This window comes from Streptopelia decaocto, assembly GCF_964273445.1.
Source record: "Streptopelia decaocto genome assembly, chromosome: 19".
Taxonomy (NCBI): Eukaryota; Metazoa; Chordata; class Aves; order Columbiformes; family Columbidae; genus Streptopelia; species Streptopelia decaocto.
In genome coordinates, this window is record NC_138674.1 from 5,819,312 (window position 1) to 5,836,065 (window position 16,754).

Genomic DNA, 16,754 nt, shown 5'->3' on the forward strand with positions numbered 1-16,754 from the left:
GCGGTGTGCACGGGGTGCAGGGGGTGCAGAGTGCGTGGTGTGTGTGGTGTGCAGGCTGTCCAGGGTGCAGGGTGCAAGGTGTGGGGTCTGCAGGGGTGCAGGGTGCGCGGTGTGCAGGGTGTTGGGGTGCAGGGTGCCCGGGGTGCAGGGTGCAGGGTGTCGGGGGTGCAGGGGGTGCAGGGGGTACAGGGTGTCAGGGGTGCAGGGGGTGCAGGGTGCACGGTGTGCAGGGTGTCCGGAGTGCAGGGTGTGCGGTGTGCAGGGTGTCGGGGGTGCAGGGGGTACAGGGTGCCCAGGGTGCAGGGGGTGCAGGGTGCAGAGGGTGCAGGGGGTGCAGGGGGTGCAGGGGGTGCAGGGTGCAGGGGGTGCAGGGTGTCCGGGGTGCAGGGGGTGCAGGGTGTCCGGGGTGCAGGGTGCGCGGTGTGCAGGGTGCAGGGGGTGCAGGGGGTGCAGGGGGTGCAGGGTGTGCAGGGTGCAGGGGGTGCAGGGTGTCCGGGGTGCAGAGGGTGCAGGGGGTGCAGGGTGTCCGGGGTGCAGAGTGCACGGTGTGCAGGGTGTCCGGGGTGCAGTGTGTGCAGGGTGTCCGGGGTGCAGGGGGTGCAGGGTGTCCGGGGTGCAGGGTGCGGGATCTCCGGGGTGCAGGGTGCGGGATCTCCGGGGTGCCAGCCCGGGCCGTGCCTGCCTCGGCGGGTCCTCCCATCCGATAGGGGGCGGCAGTGGCGGCGGTCGGCGCGCGTGCCCCACCCGGCGCGCGCGGGGCGGTGCGGCAAGGGGGGCGCGCGGCGCGCGGACAATACCGGGGCGGCGGCGGCTGCTCGGCCCGACTCGGCCTCGATCGGCTCCGCCCGGCCCGGCCCCGCTCGGCCCCGCTCGTTTCGGCCCGGCCCCGCTCGGTCCCGCTCGGCTCGGCCCCGCTCGGCTCGGCTCGGCTCGGCTCGGCCCGGCCCCGCCCCGGCTGACCCCGCTCGGCTCGGCTCGGCGCGGCCCGGCCTGGCACCATGCTGGCGCTCTTCAACAAGCTGCTGGACTGGTTCCGGGCGCTGTTCTGGAAGGAGGAGATGGAGCTGACCCTGGTGGGGCTGCAGTACTCGGGCAAGACCACCTTCGTCAACGTGATCGCGGTGAGCGCGGCTGCCCCGCCCCGGGGCGCTGCGGGGCTGGGCCGTGCACCCCCGGGCTGCCCCGCGTCCTGCGGCCCCGCCGCGCCCCTCCTGCGCTGTCCCTCGCGGCTCCACAGCCCCGCACCCTCCAGGCTGCTCCCCGGAGCTGTTCCGCCCTATTGCACCCAGCCCGGAAATGCATTTGGGGAGTGGGAGGTGCGGGATGGGAGTGCGGGGTGCAGGGTGCGGGGCAGAGTGCGGGATGGGGGGTGCAGGCTGAGGGGTGCAATGCACGTTTGGGATGCGGTGCAGCTTTGGGGTGTGGTGCAGCTGGGGGGTGCAGGCTGGGGGTGCGGTGCAGGCTGGGGGTGCGGTGCAGGTTCGGGGTGCGGTGCAGGTTCGGGGTGCTGTGCAGGTTCGGGGTGCGGTGCAGGTTCGGGGTGCTGTGCAGGTTTGGGGTGCGGTGCAGGTTTGGGGTGCGGTGCAGGTTTGGGGTGCGGTGCAGGCCGCAGGCCCCACAGCACCGGGAGGGCCTGGTCCACCGCCCGCGTTTCCTCCTGCATCCCCGGTGCTGAGCGCGGTGGCTCGGGGGCCGCAGCCAGGGCAGGCCCAGGGCAGGCCCCGGGCAGGATCCAGCCCCCCTGCCCTTCCTGGCCGGCTGGGAGCTGCTGTTCCCCTCAGGATTGCCGGTGCCTGGGCCCTGGTTGCGGGGCAGCTCCCGCTCTGGTCCCTGGCGCAGCAGGCGCTTTGTCATCGCCGGGCGCCGCCGCCCCGGGGGACGTGCAGCTGGGGCCTCGGGGTGACCCTGCTGGGCTCAGTGTCACCAGGGGTTTTGCTCGGTGCCCTGTGTAGAAGATATTTGCCTTGTGACCTCGGTTCCTCCCCCAGCCAGCACCCACCAGCTGCGGTGTTTGGGGGGTGCTGGGGGCTGCTGCAGTGGCTGCTTTGCACCCCAACGGGGCAGTGACACCCTCCTTGGGGACCCTTCAACCCTGACCTCTCCCCGGCTGCGCTTCCTTGTCTATGGGGTCTCTGAATCCAGCGGGGCAGCAGGGGCTGGGGCGCTGGATCCTGAAGCCCAGGGTGTGGTTTCACCGATGGGGATGCGCAGCAGCGTCTCCACTCTTGCTTTTTGAGTTATTCTTGCCCCCTCCAGATGCAAAAGGGGCAGGTTTGGGCTGTTGTTCCCTGGGATTTCATGGGGGGAGGTGGGTGCAGATCCTCCAGCTGTCCCGGTTCCCCCGTGTGCCCCCTTGTCCATGCACGTTGCTTCACTCGGTGCCTCGGCTCCAAAGCAAAGGGAGTTATTTCTGCCCGCTCACAGCACTGGAAGCTGCTGAGCTGTCAAAGGTGATTTTGCAGCTAAATTGGAGTCTTCGTTGCGCTGCAGTCGTGCTCCTTGGGAGGGTTTCCCTTGGTGCCAGGTGCTGCAGGTATGAAAATGTCCTTTCTGAAGTGCCTGAGGTCAGAAGGAGGACACCCTAAAATCATTTTCATCCCAGAGACGACAGTGCTCCTGCTCTTGAGTTGTTTTGCTGGCTGTCACCACTTGACGTTCAGGTCTTGTGCTGGTTGCCCCAGCAGACTTATGCCAGCATGGGGGGACAGGGAGCTTTGTGGGTTGGGGAGAGTGACCATGAGCACCGATCCTTTTTTGGGGTGACTTTGTCCCTGCTGTTGCCATGGTTCTTTTATTTCAGTCCCATGTCAATGTGGGACACAATGGTGCCACGTGTGGAGTAGTCCTGCTCTGGACCTGCCATACACTGTAGCCTGTTAATAGCAACACAGGCTGCATTAAAAGTGGAAATGTAATTTGGTGCCTTTTAAATAACTGGATAAGCTTTAAAGAGTAATGGAGGTTTATCAAAAACCTGTTGGACTGTTTTGCCTTCGCGGGGCTGGAAATCGCTGGGTATGTCCTCATCCTCTTACAACTGCTCTTTTGCCAGCCCAGCTCCCCTTTTGCAGCGTGTCTGCTCCTCTCCCAGCAGTGTCTGCAGCACATGGGGCTCAGCATGGACTTCAGTGGGGTTCCCACTTCTGCAAGTAAATGCTTCATACCTGGCAGTTTTGCTGTGTGCAAGACCCTGCCTGCAAGGGGATCGAGTGCACCCTCAATAAGTTTGGAGATGACGCCAAGTTGGGTGGGAGTGTTGATCTGCTGGAGGGTGGGAAGGCCATACAGAGGGGTCCAGACCAGCCAGATCATTGTGCTGAGGCCAATTGTCTGAGGTTCAACGAGGCCAAGGGCCGGGTCCTGCACTTGGGTCACAACAACCCCATGAACGCTGCAGGCTGGGGAAGAGCAGCTGGAAAAGGACCTGGGGGTGTTGGTGACAGCGGCTGAACATGAGCCAGCGTGTGCCCAGTGGCCAAGAGGCCACCAGCATCCTGGCTGGTACCAGCACTGGTGTGGCCAGCAGGCCCAGGGCAGTGACCATCCCTGTGCTGGGACCTGGGGAGGACAAACCTGGAATCCTGGAGGCAGTTTTGGACCCCTCACACCAAGAAAGGCCTTGAGGTGCTGGAGCGAGTGGAGAGAAGGGAACGGAGCTGGTGAGGGGCTGGAGCACAAGTGTGATGGGAGCGGCTGAGGGACCTGGGGGGTTCAGCTGGAGAACAGGAGCTGAGGGGAGACCTTCTGATCTCTGAACTGCCTGAAAGGAGCTTGGAGCCAGGGGGGGTCGGGCTCTGCTCCCCAGGAACAAGCGCCAGGAGCAGAGGAAACGGCCTCAAGTTGCGCCAGGGGAGGCTGAGGTTGGATCTGGGAACAATTTCTTCCCCAGTGGGCTGTTGGGCATTGGAACAGGCTGCCCAGGGCAGTGCTGGAGTCACCATCCCTGGAGGCGTTTAAGAGGTGTTTAGATGAGGTTCTCAGGGACATGGGTTAGTGCCAGAATTGGGTTATGGTTGGACTTAATGATCTTGAGCATCTCTTCCAACCAAAATGTTTCTATGATTCAATGTGCTTGGGTGCCTGAGTCTGGGAGGGAAGTTGGCATCTCCATGTACTACAAGGTCTCCAGAGATTGCTGGGGAGGTAGAGAAGAGAAATGCTGCTGGAGCTGCTGAGGGGGAGGCAAGGAGATCTTGTTCTGAAGCATTTTGGCTGGTCTGTGTGGCACCTGCCTCTCCCAGTACCGCTGGGCCCACCGTGCGTGGGGTCTGGCAGGGCCAGGATGGCGTGGGAGGGGGACTTGGGTCCTTGCACTGTGTGGTCATTCTGCCTCCAGATGCAGAGTCTGGGCCCTCAACAGCTGATTCCATTGCACCTGAGCTTCATAACGCAGAAGGCAGCGGGGTTTTGGGGGCGTTTCTCCATGTTTCTGGAAGAGGAGACGTAGCTGGCTGGGGCATGGTCTTGCCTTGCTGCTGCAAGCTCTTCTCAGCATGAGCCAAGAAAAAATGAAGTGTTTTTTTTCCAGGATCATAGAATCACAGAATGGTTTGCATGGGGAAGGACCTACCAGCTCCCCCAGTGCCCCCCCTGCCATGAGCAGGGACATCGTCACCAGCTCAGGGTGCTCAGAGCCCCATCCAGCCTGGCCTGGGATGTCTCCAGGGATGGTTCATCCACCACCTCCCTGGCCAACCTGGGCCAGGCTCTCACCACCCTCATTGTAAAAAATATATTGAATTTCTTCTTTTCATGCGGCCCAAGATACTATTGGCCTTCTGGGCTGCAAGCCCAGACATTGCTGGTTCATGTCCCATCTCTCATTCCCAGCACCCCAAGTCCTTCTCCACAGGGCTGCTCCACATCCCTCCATCCCCAGCCTGGATGGATACTGGGGCTGCCCTGGCCCAGGTGCAGGACTTTGCACGTGACCTTGTTGAACCGCATGAGGTTCCGATGAACCCACTTCTTGTCCTGGTCCTTCTGGATGGATCCTGTCCCTCAGGCATGTCAACTGTACCATTCAGCTTGATGTCATCGCAAACTTGCTGGGGGTGCACTTGAACCCTCTGTCTGTGTCACAGATGAAGATATTAAACAGTACTGGTCCCAGGGTGGACGCTGCTCAGAGGCAAGGTGCGGAACCTGAAGTGTCACAGAGGAGAAACACCTTGGCTTTGCACCAGACTTCTTTTAGGATGTCTACAGGAACAAACATGGGAAAATAGAGGGATAAGGGAATCAAAAGGGTTGACAGGTTGCTGGTCAGTACGTTTGTCCGAATGCCCCCTGTGCTCAACCAGCACAGCCTGTCCTGTCTTACCAAACTGCATTTCTGACTGTTTCCCTGGGTCCGGGTCTCCTGTATGTGTGTTCAATAACCTGTTGAAGGGAAGCCTTGCCAAGGCTTGACCAAAGTTTGGCTTTTTCCCATCTGAATGGGATACTGGAGTCCAACATTCATCTGTGGGGCTGACTCTGCTCTGCACTAGGGCAGGGCAGTTTGGCCAGGGTGTAAAAACCTGGTCCACCCACCATAGCCACAAAATCCTGCTGGGATTTTTGTGCCTCCCGGAAGAATCACTCCAAACATCGCTTCTCACCCTGTTCCCACGTGATCAGTGCAGCTGGGCACGGAATCCGGGGTCAGCATGGATGCTGCATCCCTCATGTAAGGAAAACTTTGGGCAAGACATGTCCAGTGAAGGTTGGTGTACCTGCAGCTGGGCTGGGGGCCTCCTCTCACTCCCTGGAGGTGCTTAAGGATGTACGAGAGGTGCCTGTGTCCAGGATGGTTGGGGTGGGCAGAAGGGACGTCACGTTGCCACCATTCGAAGCTGGTAAGGCTTTTGGAGAGAAGCCGATGCAGAAGGAGCTCAGCGTTTTGCAGCGTGGGTGCCAAGACAGCAGGGACCGTGTGCAAGTCACCCTGGACCATCATGTGTCATGTTCTCAGCCCAACCTTTTCTAGGCAGCACTAGTGGTTTTGTGGCGGCCCCTTGGCCGTGGGCAGCCTGGAAGCAGGCGCTGTGCTGGGGGAAGGATTTGGGGCAGGGAGTGAGGCTGTGCTTTGCTCATGGAGACATGTTCAGTCCCATTTCTCCTGGGTGACAGCAGAGGTGACTCCTGGCTCCTGCAGCCCAGCCCTTCCTGGAAGAAGAGTGACCATCACCCATCATGTCTCAGGTGGCGTTGGCACAGCCAGCAGTTCCCATGTGGTCCGGGATCCCCCATGGAGGCACCTGCGTCTTCCGAGAGCTCTTCAGCAATTGCTCTCCACTTCTTCCGATCAAATTCCTTAACGCCTGGTCCATAAAGCAAAATTGCATGTTGAACCTCAGTCCGCAGGAGACACCCCCGTGTCGGCTGGTGGCAAAGGGATTCCTGCCCTCGTCCCCGCCGCCCCCCGTGCCCTTCCCTGCCAGTCTGCAGTGTGGTTTCTGGGTGCACAGTGACTTGGAGACCCGTTGGCTCTGCTGATGAATGCAAAGGGGAAATGAAAAGGGGAAGCAGCAGGTATTGCAGAACTGTTGGAAGAAGTCAGGAAAACCCTAGGGACTGGCTCACATGGTGGGTCTGGCGGAGCGTGGGCTCAACCAGGCACAAAATTCTGCTTATCGCAACATGGCATAAATTGCCTTCTCTTTTTGAGGTTTCTGTTGACTGAAAGAAAAAACAGAAAAGTCCTAGAGAAACCAAGATTTCAAGCCAGTAAAGAGCTGCCGGGATGAGTTTGGTCACGCTTGGTGGTTCCTGCAGGTTTCTGGCACTGTTGTTCGAAAGCCCCAGCGGCATGTTACCCTGGTTATCAAACCCTCTTCCCCGTCAGGTTCCGTGACATCCCGCAGCAGGACCTTCCACAAGGATGCATTTAAAAAGCAAAGAAGATCAACCTGTTTTGAGTCCCAGTGAGGATGCCTGCTGGGTGGGACGCTGCAAGAGCAGAGGGTGCAGGGCTGTGGCAGCTCCTGCTCTCGGCTCCATGGAGCATCCCTCTGTGCTGCTCAGCCCAGGACCATCTCACAGCGTTGGGATTTGAGCAGCAAGTGGAAGGTGGGGTGGGATTTAACAAACCAGTGCCATCTTGTCCCTCCAATGCTGTGCTGGGCACGTGAACTGGTGATCCGGCATCTCCCCGCGGCGTCAGAGGGGCTGCTCCTGCTCACCGCTCCGACAACACTAACCTAGTTTCACAGCAGCCTTGGGATGCTGCGAATCTGTGGCGATTTCACACTTCTCCCGCCTGGTGTGGCTCGGAGCTGCGCTGCTGGAGGACACGCAGTGGCAGCTCCTGGGGAGGGGAGCTGGGACCCTCTGCACCCCTCGTGTCACCCAACACGAGCACCCAGCTCTCACGCACGGGCAGGGTGCAGGGGCTGGAGGACCCGTGGGGCAGGCTGCAGACCTGCAGAAAAACAGAACTCAGTCTGGTTTGGGTTGAACTGAAAATGATCCAAAGCAGGAAACGTGCTGGAGCCTCCAGGACTTGCAGCTGAGCAGCAGCCGATGCAGGAGGTGGCTGCTGGGGCTGTACCGGGGCACCCAGGGCACCCAACACCCCATGCAGCAGCAGCATTTCCCTCCCGCAGGCATTTTATGACCTTGTCTCTAATGTTGCTCCTGGTGTGGACCAGGAGGAGGGTCGTGCTGCACCCACTGCAGAGCTGGCAGAGCGTTCGGGGTTATTTCTAGGTGGGTGTCAGGTCGCTGCCCTGCTCGGGGTTGGCTGGCGGCGTTTCTGTGCCTCCTAACGCTGTTTCACCTTGTTCCTTGCAGTCAGGACAGTTCAATGAAGACATGATCCCAACAGTGGGCTTTAACATGAGGAAGATCACCAAGGGGAACGTTACCATAAAGGTAAGGTGCAGATGTTAGGGTGGCGTGGGCTCTTGAGATGGAGGGTGGGGTGAAGGGAGACCGGTGGGCCTTCCACTGGATACTGAAGGATGCCGGCAGCCCCAGCTGCAGTTGGAAAGATCCAGCCTGTGAGGTTTCTGCAGGTACCCACCAGAGGAGATGGTGGGAAGGGATATAGGAGACCCAGACCTCTGCGGTAACAACTAGGAGGCCACAAAGCTGCAGGTTTTCTAATACCTCTGGCTTGCTGGTGGGGACTCGTGGATGTGGTCACCTTGCTGAGGGTGAGAGCACCACAAAAAACAGGTCATGGCTTGCGGTGGTGGCCTCTGCCTCGAGAGCAAAGGGAGAGGAGGTTTCTACTCCTTCTGGATCTTTCAAAAGCCCTGGCTTGGGCTGGGAAATAATGGTGGAATGGGCTTGAAAGCTAATGGAGGATTTTTGTGTGCTGCAGATAATGTGCTGAGTGTTTTGAAATGGCAAATGCACCAGTCAAAGTCCAGGAGGGGTGGTGGGCATGGGAAGGAGCCCACCGGCTTGGGCCAGGGTGTCTCTCTATGCCAGCAGAGGTTCAACACCCTCCAGCTGCCCTTCCTGACATGTCGCCTTCCTTTATCGAGTTGGGAGCGTCCTCGTTAGGTTTGAGATGAAGAGGAGGGGACGGGGTTTGATGCACGCTGGGTGCTCCGGCCGGGTGGCTGCGGGGGGAAGGGTGACAGTCAGGACAGGGGGGTCACGGTCAGTACCAGGGGGTAATGCTGCCTTGTCCCTTCACAGCTCTGGGACATCGGTGGCCAGCCGCGGTTTCGCAGCATGTGGGAGCGGTACTGCCGCGGAGTCAGTGCCATAGTGTGAGTATCCCCAGAGCCCCGTCACCCACGTGCCGCTGCTGAGCTCCGCCAGCGGGTGGGGGCACGGTCCCATCGCCCCCACACGGGTGCTGGGCAGGGCTGAGCCGGCGGAGCTGCGGTGCCTCCGCTGCCAAAGCCGGACACCTGTGTTGGGAGTTGAGGCGTTTTCCCCTGGGACTGGTGCCCCCACGGGCTTTGGCACAGGGCACCAGGTCCCCACAGCCGTGGCAGACCCTTCCCTTCCAGCATCGCTCCGCCTGGCTCTTTTCCTCCAGTCTTTCCCTTCCTTGCCCCTGTGCTTTCCATGTGCTGCCTGTTCATCGCAGGGGCTGGGCAAAGGCCATCGCTGTGGCTCAGCCCTTTCCAAGAGGCTGGTTTTATGGGCGGCCGCCAGCAGCGTCTTCCCAGGTCGTGGTGTTTATGTGCTGCTGGATGCATCTTGTGCGGAGCAAAGGAGCCTCCCTGCAATGCCCGCTGCTGACAGTCAGCATGTCTCTGAGTGTCCCTGCATGTCCCCTGCTTGCAAACGTTGCAGTAAGTGCGGTCCCAGGGAGTCCAGGCTGGGGATGACCCTGGCAAGATGCTGCTGGGAAGCAGGCTGCCTGCTCCTGAAGGCAGGAATCCACCCTAGGAGACCACATCAGTGTTGCTTAAACTCAGTTAGAAAATCAGATGTATGTGTTCTTCACCAGTTGACAGCACCCTGAGGTTTTGGAGGGCTGGGTTTCTGTACTGCCCTTCCTGCTGCAGGTCTGGCAGGTGAGGAGTGAGGGACCGCTTGTCCTGCTCCTTGGGACAGCAGTGTCTGGTCCTGCCCTTGCTGTTTGTCCCCACGTCAGGACACATCACAGTGAGCTTTGCTGGAAGTGACAAAATCCCATTTTTTTCAGTCCTTTTACTGCCTTCTTCCATAATTTCAGGATTTTCCAAAGTGATCCATCTGGTTGAACAGAAGTGAAAGGACCTGTGGCCATCCAGGCCGTGCTCCAGTCTGCCTTCCTCACTTTGAGCTGCCTCGTGTCTCTTTTCTCTGTGCCGGAGGCTCGTGGCAGCACCTGGTGCTGTTTGTCCCTTGGTACAACCATACACATTTCCCTGTGCTCAGCGCTTCCATAGCTAAAGGCCCTTTTCCTATTAATAACCCCCACAAGGCCTGATGAAGCTTGATGGTGTTTTTTCACTTCTTCTCTCCCAGCTTCTCCATCTTTAAAATAAAGGCTGCTTTCATCAGTTCTGCTCCCCAGTTTTGGCTTCACTTATGTCCTTTGCGGGATGGGTATCTGCCCATAAGAGCTAAATTTTTCCCTAAATCTCCCCCGTCTGCTCAGAGCAAACATTGCTGACTGCTGGCTTCGTGTACCCTTTGCTCTGTGCCCCATGCCAAGATTGCTCCTGTAGAGAAGAACAAGTCCTTTCCCCTGCCAGGATCTTGAGTCAAAGTCGTCTTCTCCTCACCATCATCAGCTTCTCTTGTCTCCTCCACTTGCGCTCTTATTGGTGTCTCCATAAGGAACCACCACGTGCAGACAAGCTTCACTTGGGAACAACGTGTCTTTTGCAGCTTCTTCTGCCCAGGCAGTGCCCGGGCCCCTCGCTTGCCGTGTCTCTGCTGTCGGCGGGGTGAGCCCCTGCAGGGATAGGGACAGGGAGGTCCCCTGTCCCCTGGGAGACATGAGAGGCTCACAGCCCCCCTTGCGAACAGGAGTCCTGTGGGAAGGATCCCGTTGCCCATCACCTTCACATACTGGGGAGCCGGTTGGGGCAATGCGGCTGCCGTGCGAGCAAGGTTTGGTGGTGGAGCGAATATCAGCACAGCACCGGGGTGCAGGGACCCCAGGGACTGTGCTCAGGGGTGTCCCTTCCCTTGCAGGTACATGGTGGACGCTGCCGACCAGGAGAAGATAGAGGCGTCCAAGAATGAACTGCACAACCTGCTCGACAAGCCGCAGCTCCAGGGCATCCCGGTGAGCTGGGGATCCATCCTGGACGGGTTCCCCCCACACACTTGTGCTCCCCAAGCTGGTGGCTGCCTGGCTTTGCAGCGAGGGGCTTGTGTCTTGCAGAGCAGATTTAAGGGGTGAATCCCCTTCCTAGGGGGGGTCCCCTTCCCCGCTGCATTCCTGCGGGAGCTGGAGAAGCAATGCTTTCCAACCCAGGGCTGGGAAGGGAGCTTTAGAAGAGACCAAAAAAAAGCCCCTTGATATGCAAGATCTGTCCTCTTGCATGAATTTGCATCTGATTTATGGGGGGACATAAGGTCTTGTCTCCTAGGAGCGCAGCTGCTGGGCTGTGACATTTGCGGGGTGGGCTGGGAGCAGTGGGGCACGCTGCACGTGCCGGGGCGGGATGCTTGCAGAGCATCCCAAACCAGCCTCCTTTGAAAGCAGCTAATCGAGGATCTTGCTACAGATCCCAGACTTTTGCTGCCAACTAAATTAAGCCCCTGACATAACATGCTGCATTTGCAGCCCTTCTGAGGGCTCTTTTTTGAGAGCGAGTCTCCAAATGTAAATCAGGGGATGCTGCATTTCTGTGCTGCTGCAGAGGCCCCGGCTCACCCGGGAAGGCGCCGCAGCCTCAGCGCTGTCCTTGTCAGGTGACGGTCGCGTGGTGAGCTCCGGAGCTGTGAACCAGTCCTGCCGCCTTATTTTCCCTGTGTAGTCTGAGGATGCCTTTGTGGATGGGAAAAGCTTTGAAGTAAGGACAGATCGGTGGATGGTGCAAACAGCTGTTGCTTTTTCGGGCTGGCTGCCTGCAGAGAACAGGTTCTGCAGGGTATCTACACCTTGTTCCTTCCTGATAACATCAGGTTTAGCTATTTCACTAGATTTTTTGCTCAAAGACAGCAAGAGGCTCCTGGAAGAATGTCCTAGATTGCATGGGAGATGCTGGTGCCCCTCAGGGAAGATGTGCTGTGGGGCCAGCTTCTCAGTGGGACTAGAGAATACACAGGAGATGCTGTCTATGGGCTAATTAAGGCTGTTAATTGATGCGCTCTGCCTTCTAAATGCCTGCCGAAGGGGTTTTCTCCCTTTGGGCACAACCTGGTGGAGTGGCCAGGGCTGTTGTGCATCTCAAGCAGGGTCCCCTTCTGGGTGGCAGAAGCAGGTTGCTGCCTGCTCTGGTGGCCAGGAGCTTCAGGTGTCCCCTCTCTGCCCTGCAGGTCCTAGTCCTGGGGAACAAGCGAGACCTGACCGGTGCCTTGGATGAGAAGGAGCTCATTGAGAAGATGTAAGTGTGCTGGTGGCTGTGGTGGGGCTGTGGCACAGTGTGACCCCCTGTTGCTGCTGTGTCCCCACCGGCACAGTCACCGCGCTGTGCTCTGGCAGTTACTCCTTCCTGAGCCGGGGTGACATCGCGGTGCCTGGGGTGGGCTGGCAGAGACGAGGGCTGGGGACATCCCAAGGCAGTGGCCAGCGGAGGTGACATCTCTGCACACGTGGGGATGGGGAGGGGCTGGGAGCTGTGGCCACCAGTGCCAGGGCTGGTCCCATGTGCCACACGGTGGCGTCGGGGCCCAGCACGGCACTGGAGCTGGGCACTGTGCCCGTGGGCAGCCCTGGGTGCGTGGAGCTTGGATCTGCTGGGCCCCTCAGTTCCAGCAGGACAGGGAACTGCTGGAGAGAGTCCAGCGCAGCCACCAAGATGCTGGAGGGAGTGGAGCATCTCCCGTGTGAGGAAAGGCTGAGGGAGCTGGGGCTCTGGAGCTGGACAAGAGGACACTGAGGGGGGACTCATTAATGTTTACAGATATCTAAAGGGGGAGTGTCAGGAGGATGGAGCCAGGCTCTTCTCGGTGACAACCAGTGACAGGACAAGGGGCAATGGGTTCAAACTGGAACACAGGAGGTTCCACTTAAATGTGAGAAGAAACTTGTTGGGGGTGAGGGTGGCAGAGCCTGGCCCAGGCTGCCCAGGGGGGTTGTGGAGTCTCCTTCTGTGCAGACATTCCAACCCGCCTGGACACCTTCCTGTGTAACCTCATCTGGGTGTTCCTGCTCCATGGGGGGATTGCACTGGATGGGCTTTCCAGGGCCCTTCCAATCCCTGACATTCTATGATTCTGTGCTCTGGTGTGTGACACCATCCATGTCCCTCTCCCTTATCTTGCCGTCTTTGGCCTCCTCGCAGCCATTGCTGCCTCCTGCCCCCCTGCTGCAGCCAGGGGACGGGGACACCGCGCTGACTCACAGCATCTCTACTCCCCCCCGGCCATCCCCTGGAGACCTCCCCAGTCCCACAGGCACCTACACAGCTCCTGTGCTGCCCCCGCTGCTGCTCCCCTCTGGGGAAACGTTTGCCCTACAAACTGTCCCCCGTCATGGAGCTGGGGCCCAAAGGGACCCTTCAGAAGGCTGCTCGGGGGTGTCTCCCATTGCTGCTGATTTGCAGCCCCCGGATTCTGCCGCCAAAGCTCGCTCCTCTCCCGCAGGAACCTCTCCGCCATCCAGGACCGAGAGATCTGTTGCTACTCAATCTCCTGCAAAGAAAAGGACAACATCGGTGAGTACGGGTGGCTCCGGCGCGGGGCTCAGGGTGCCCAGGCTGCTCCCCAAGTACAGGAGGGGGTAACAGCGGGATGGAGGAGCTATGAGTGTCCCCTTGCCTTCACAGACATCACCCTACAGTGGCTTATCCAGCACTCGAAGTCCAGGAGAAGCTGAGATCCCGCGGACGGCGGCTCGGATGGGGAAGATGCCATTGTACAAGCCCATGCCCCTTCTCTCTCCTGCTCTGTCCCTCCGGCTCTCTCTCTAGATGGGTATTTTTAGGGGACCCCAGACTCCACTCGCATTGAGGTGGAGCCCTTGTTTTTATTGTAAAGAAAATGTCCAACTCTTGCCTCTCTCTCCTGTCCTCTCTCTGTCTCTTCCTTCCATTTTGGCACTGTTCTGTTGTTGTCTGTGTATACAGTATATATATATATGTATATATATTTTAATTTTTTAATTTAAGCGACAGCGCTGTTACTAAACTGGGCCCCGTGGAGCGGTAGGAAGGCCGTGGGCTCCCTGAGGCTGGCTGGGGGTCAGCGCTGGGAGGAAGATGAGGGCAGAAGGCAGCCCCTTGAGGATGGGGCCATGCCAGGCTGCGGGCTGGTCCCCTGAGGCTCCCTCATCCCTCCCCTGGGTGTCCTGCCTGGACCCCTGGGCAGGGAGTATCCCAGGGGTGTCGGGAGCGCCACTTATCCCCCTCCCTTGCCCTTCCATGGGCAGAGTGTGTGGGGGAGGCGATGCCACCCCCCGGGCTCCTCACCCCTCCATGGGGACAGGGGTTACTTGTGACCCGCTGCAATCAGCCTCCCCACTCTGTTCACTGCCCCAGCCCCTCCTCACTGCCCTGGGCTGCACGTCCCCCTGCCCCACATCCCCCCGACCCCTGCGTGTGGGCCCAATCCTGCCCCACTGCCCCGTCCTGCTCTGCTGGGCTGGGGCAGCGACCCAAGGGGCTGGTGCCAGTGCAGGGGTCCAGCAGCTCCTGTGGGGAGCGGGGGGTCAGCTCCTGCCCCTGGAGGTGCCTGGGCCCCTGCAGCCCCTCGGAGCGGCCGTGCAGGCTCCTGGGTGCCGAAAGGCTCCGCTGCACCCGGCCGGGGCTGCGGGCTCTGCCCGGGCCGAGGACATCGCGCAGGGACACCAGGGAGGAGGGGACAGCTGGAGACACGTGTGGAGCCACGAGAGCCCCTGTGCAGCAGCAGAGCTGCCCCACAGAGCCGGGGGGAGCTCCAGATTCTGTTGTGCTCCCCGCGCCAGCACCCGGCTCTGCTGCCCTGGCTGGGGGGGAAATGGGGGCAGTGGGGCTCGGGGCGGCACGACTGGGTCCCTGTCAGCAGGGAGAGGGCGAGAGGAAATTTTGGGGGATGTCAGGAAGGCTTTGCCCGTCTGTGCCATGCGATGAGTTGTTTGGTCTCTGCAGGCACAGCCTGCGGGCCTGGCCGGGTTGTCTGGGGCCAGTCTGGGGGGACTCAGCGGGGCTGGGGGATGCGCTGGGGTCAGGTTGGTGGCACAGCGGGGAGGCAGCTGCCCGTCCCCAGCGCGGGGGCCGCGGGACCCCGGCGCTGCCCCTTCCCCTGCTCGGCTCCAGGGCCGTGAGGCGGCGAGTTTCTCTTCTGTTCTTGTTTTTGCAGAATTGCACAAAGAGAGGTTTCCTTTTTCTTTCTTTTTTTTTTTTAATTTAATTAATTGTAAAGTGTCGTCAACCCCACCCCCACCTTTTTGTTTTTTTTTTTTAAGAGATATTTTGGCTCAGATTTGACCTCTGTTGGGAAATGACTCTTGTAACTGTACAATTTTTTTGCCTCCTAATAATAATAAATTAACAATTTTGCGTTGCGGGTTTGGTTCTGGTCACGTTGCTTCCTTCCCGTCGCTGCCACCCGTCCCTGCTGGGGGCTGTGCCAGCCCTTGTGCCCCCCCAGGCAGCACCCATGTGGTTGTGCTCAGCTGGGAACCAGCTCTGATGGCTCTCAATGCCAACTTCTCTTAGCGAAGATGCGCTCGGAGCCCTGTGCCTGCGGCCATCGCTGCTGCTGGACCGTCCTGTGCCCCCGCGCCGTGTCCCGGCGCTGCTGCAGGACCTGGGTTTGGAGCTCCTGCCCTCTCTCCCTCCCCAGTTCTGGGTGCTGTGGCCATTGCTGGTGGGGGCACCCACCCTGTGTCCTCTGGGGGCCGGTCCCCGTCACCCCCCCGGGGTTGTGCTTTGTGCCGGATGGTACCCGACCCCAACCCAGCCCCGGGTGCTGTGCCCGCCGTGGGGCCCGTGTCGCGGTGCAGGGTGACAGTGCTGCCTGCGCCCTCCCTGCCCCCCCGGCTCTTCTCCCCACGCATCCAGCCCCGCGGGGCTGCAGGAACAAGCTCGGCTTTGTTCGTCCTTGGCCCGGGCTCAGGATGGAGCGGCACAGACTGAGCGCATGAGAGCTGCCCCCACTCTCTTCCTCCCACCGCCTCTGACCCCCCCAGGGACCCCGCTCACGCTGTGGGGATGCAAGGGGGTGACAGCGCAGTGGGCAGCCCGGGCTCTGCTCCCCCCTTCCATCCCTGAACCAGGATGAGACCCCCCCTTCTCCCCAGCTGCTCTCGTCTGTGGGACTCAATGCTGGCGGGGGGGTGGGGAGGAGAAGAAAAAATGAGTTTTGTGCTCTCAGAAGAAAACTGGGGCTTTTGTTTCCCTGGAAACGCGGCTGCGAAAGCAAAGCCCGGTGGGTGTCGATGCCGCACAAAGCCCGCAGTGAACCCCTCGCATTCACCCGGCCATGGCAACCGTCTCCCTCGCCCCGGCATTTCGGGGCTGGGGAAGCGCCAGCGGCTGGACAAGGAGCTTTAACAGCTCTGGAGGACAGGGCCAGCGTGGCCAGCCTGCCCTCAGCCCCACGGGCTGCTCCCCGAAGCTCCCCATGGGTGCAGGAGCCCTGTGCATGGGGTGGATATGAGGCTTGGAAAACCCCCTGCCCTGAAACCATCACCCTGAGACGATTTTGTCCCTCGATGAGCAGGTGGATGAAGGCCAGGAGCCCTGCGCGGCGCGGTTTGGATGAGACGCACTCATCACTTTGGCTCCCCAAGGGATGCTGGTCCCACCTGCCCCCCCAGCGCTGCACAGCAGTAGCAGGTTGGTCCTGCACGGTGCAGGTGGGAACCAGCTGCACCTCAGCCCAGTGCTGGGACCAGTTTGAGTCCCACAAACAACCCCATCCTGGTGACAGTCCCAGGGGCTCGCTTGGCGTGGGCTCACTCAGCATCACCCCAGGGGGAGCCAGGGGGGCTCAGGGCCTTTCCACATCACCATCAGGTGCTGTCTGACCTGGCACGGCTGCTTTCCCGACCTCATCCTCCCCCCCCAGCCCACCCCAGAGCCCCCAGGTTGTAGGAAAAAGCTACTCAAGCCCCAAGCACCGGCTCCTGGGGCTGCTCGGCGGTGCCGGACAGCTGCACGTGCAACATGCTCTAGGTTACTGGTTTATTGAGCTCTTACAGGGCACTGCTTGGATCCGATGGGATAGAGTCACTGGGACCTTCTCCCACGGTGGAGGGGACTGGCAGGAGGGAACAG

At 60.2% G+C, this 16,754-nt stretch overlaps 1 protein-coding gene across 2 annotated transcripts; it reads left to right on the forward strand.

Moving 5' to 3' along the window:
* The first annotated feature begins 756 nt into the window (after positions 1-756).
* On the forward strand, positions 757-15,037 carry ARL8A (ARF like GTPase 8A). Of its 2 annotated transcripts, XM_082069222.1 has the most exons (8): positions 777-898; positions 929-1,121; positions 7,777-7,857; positions 8,635-8,708; positions 10,579-10,672; positions 11,872-11,939; positions 13,141-13,211; positions 13,323-15,037. In XM_082069222.1, the coding sequence occupies exons 2-8, from the start codon at positions 999-1,001 to the stop codon at positions 13,370-13,372; spliced, it is 561 nt and encodes a 186-aa protein (XP_081925348.1). In that variant the 5' UTR covers positions 777-898; positions 929-998; the 3' UTR covers positions 13,373-15,037. The 2 variants fall into 2 exon arrangements, with proteins under 2 accessions (XP_081925347.1, XP_081925348.1); XM_082069221.1 differs by having other exon boundaries at positions 757-1,121.
* The last annotated feature ends 1,717 nt before the right edge of the window (positions 15,038-16,754 follow it).

Coding starts and splice junctions, on each gene's coding strand:
- ARL8A (XM_082069221.1), top strand. CDS start 999: ATGCTGGCGCTCTTCAACAAGCTGCTGGACTGGTTCCGGGCGCTGTTC. Junction 1,122..7,776: donor CCTTCGTCAACGTGATCGCG/GTGAGCGCGGCT, acceptor TGTTCCTTGCAG/TCAGGACAGTTCAATGAAGA. Junction 13,212..13,322: donor CAAAGAAAAGGACAACATCG/GTGAGTACGGGT, acceptor TTGCCTTCACAG/ACATCACCCTACAGTGGCTT.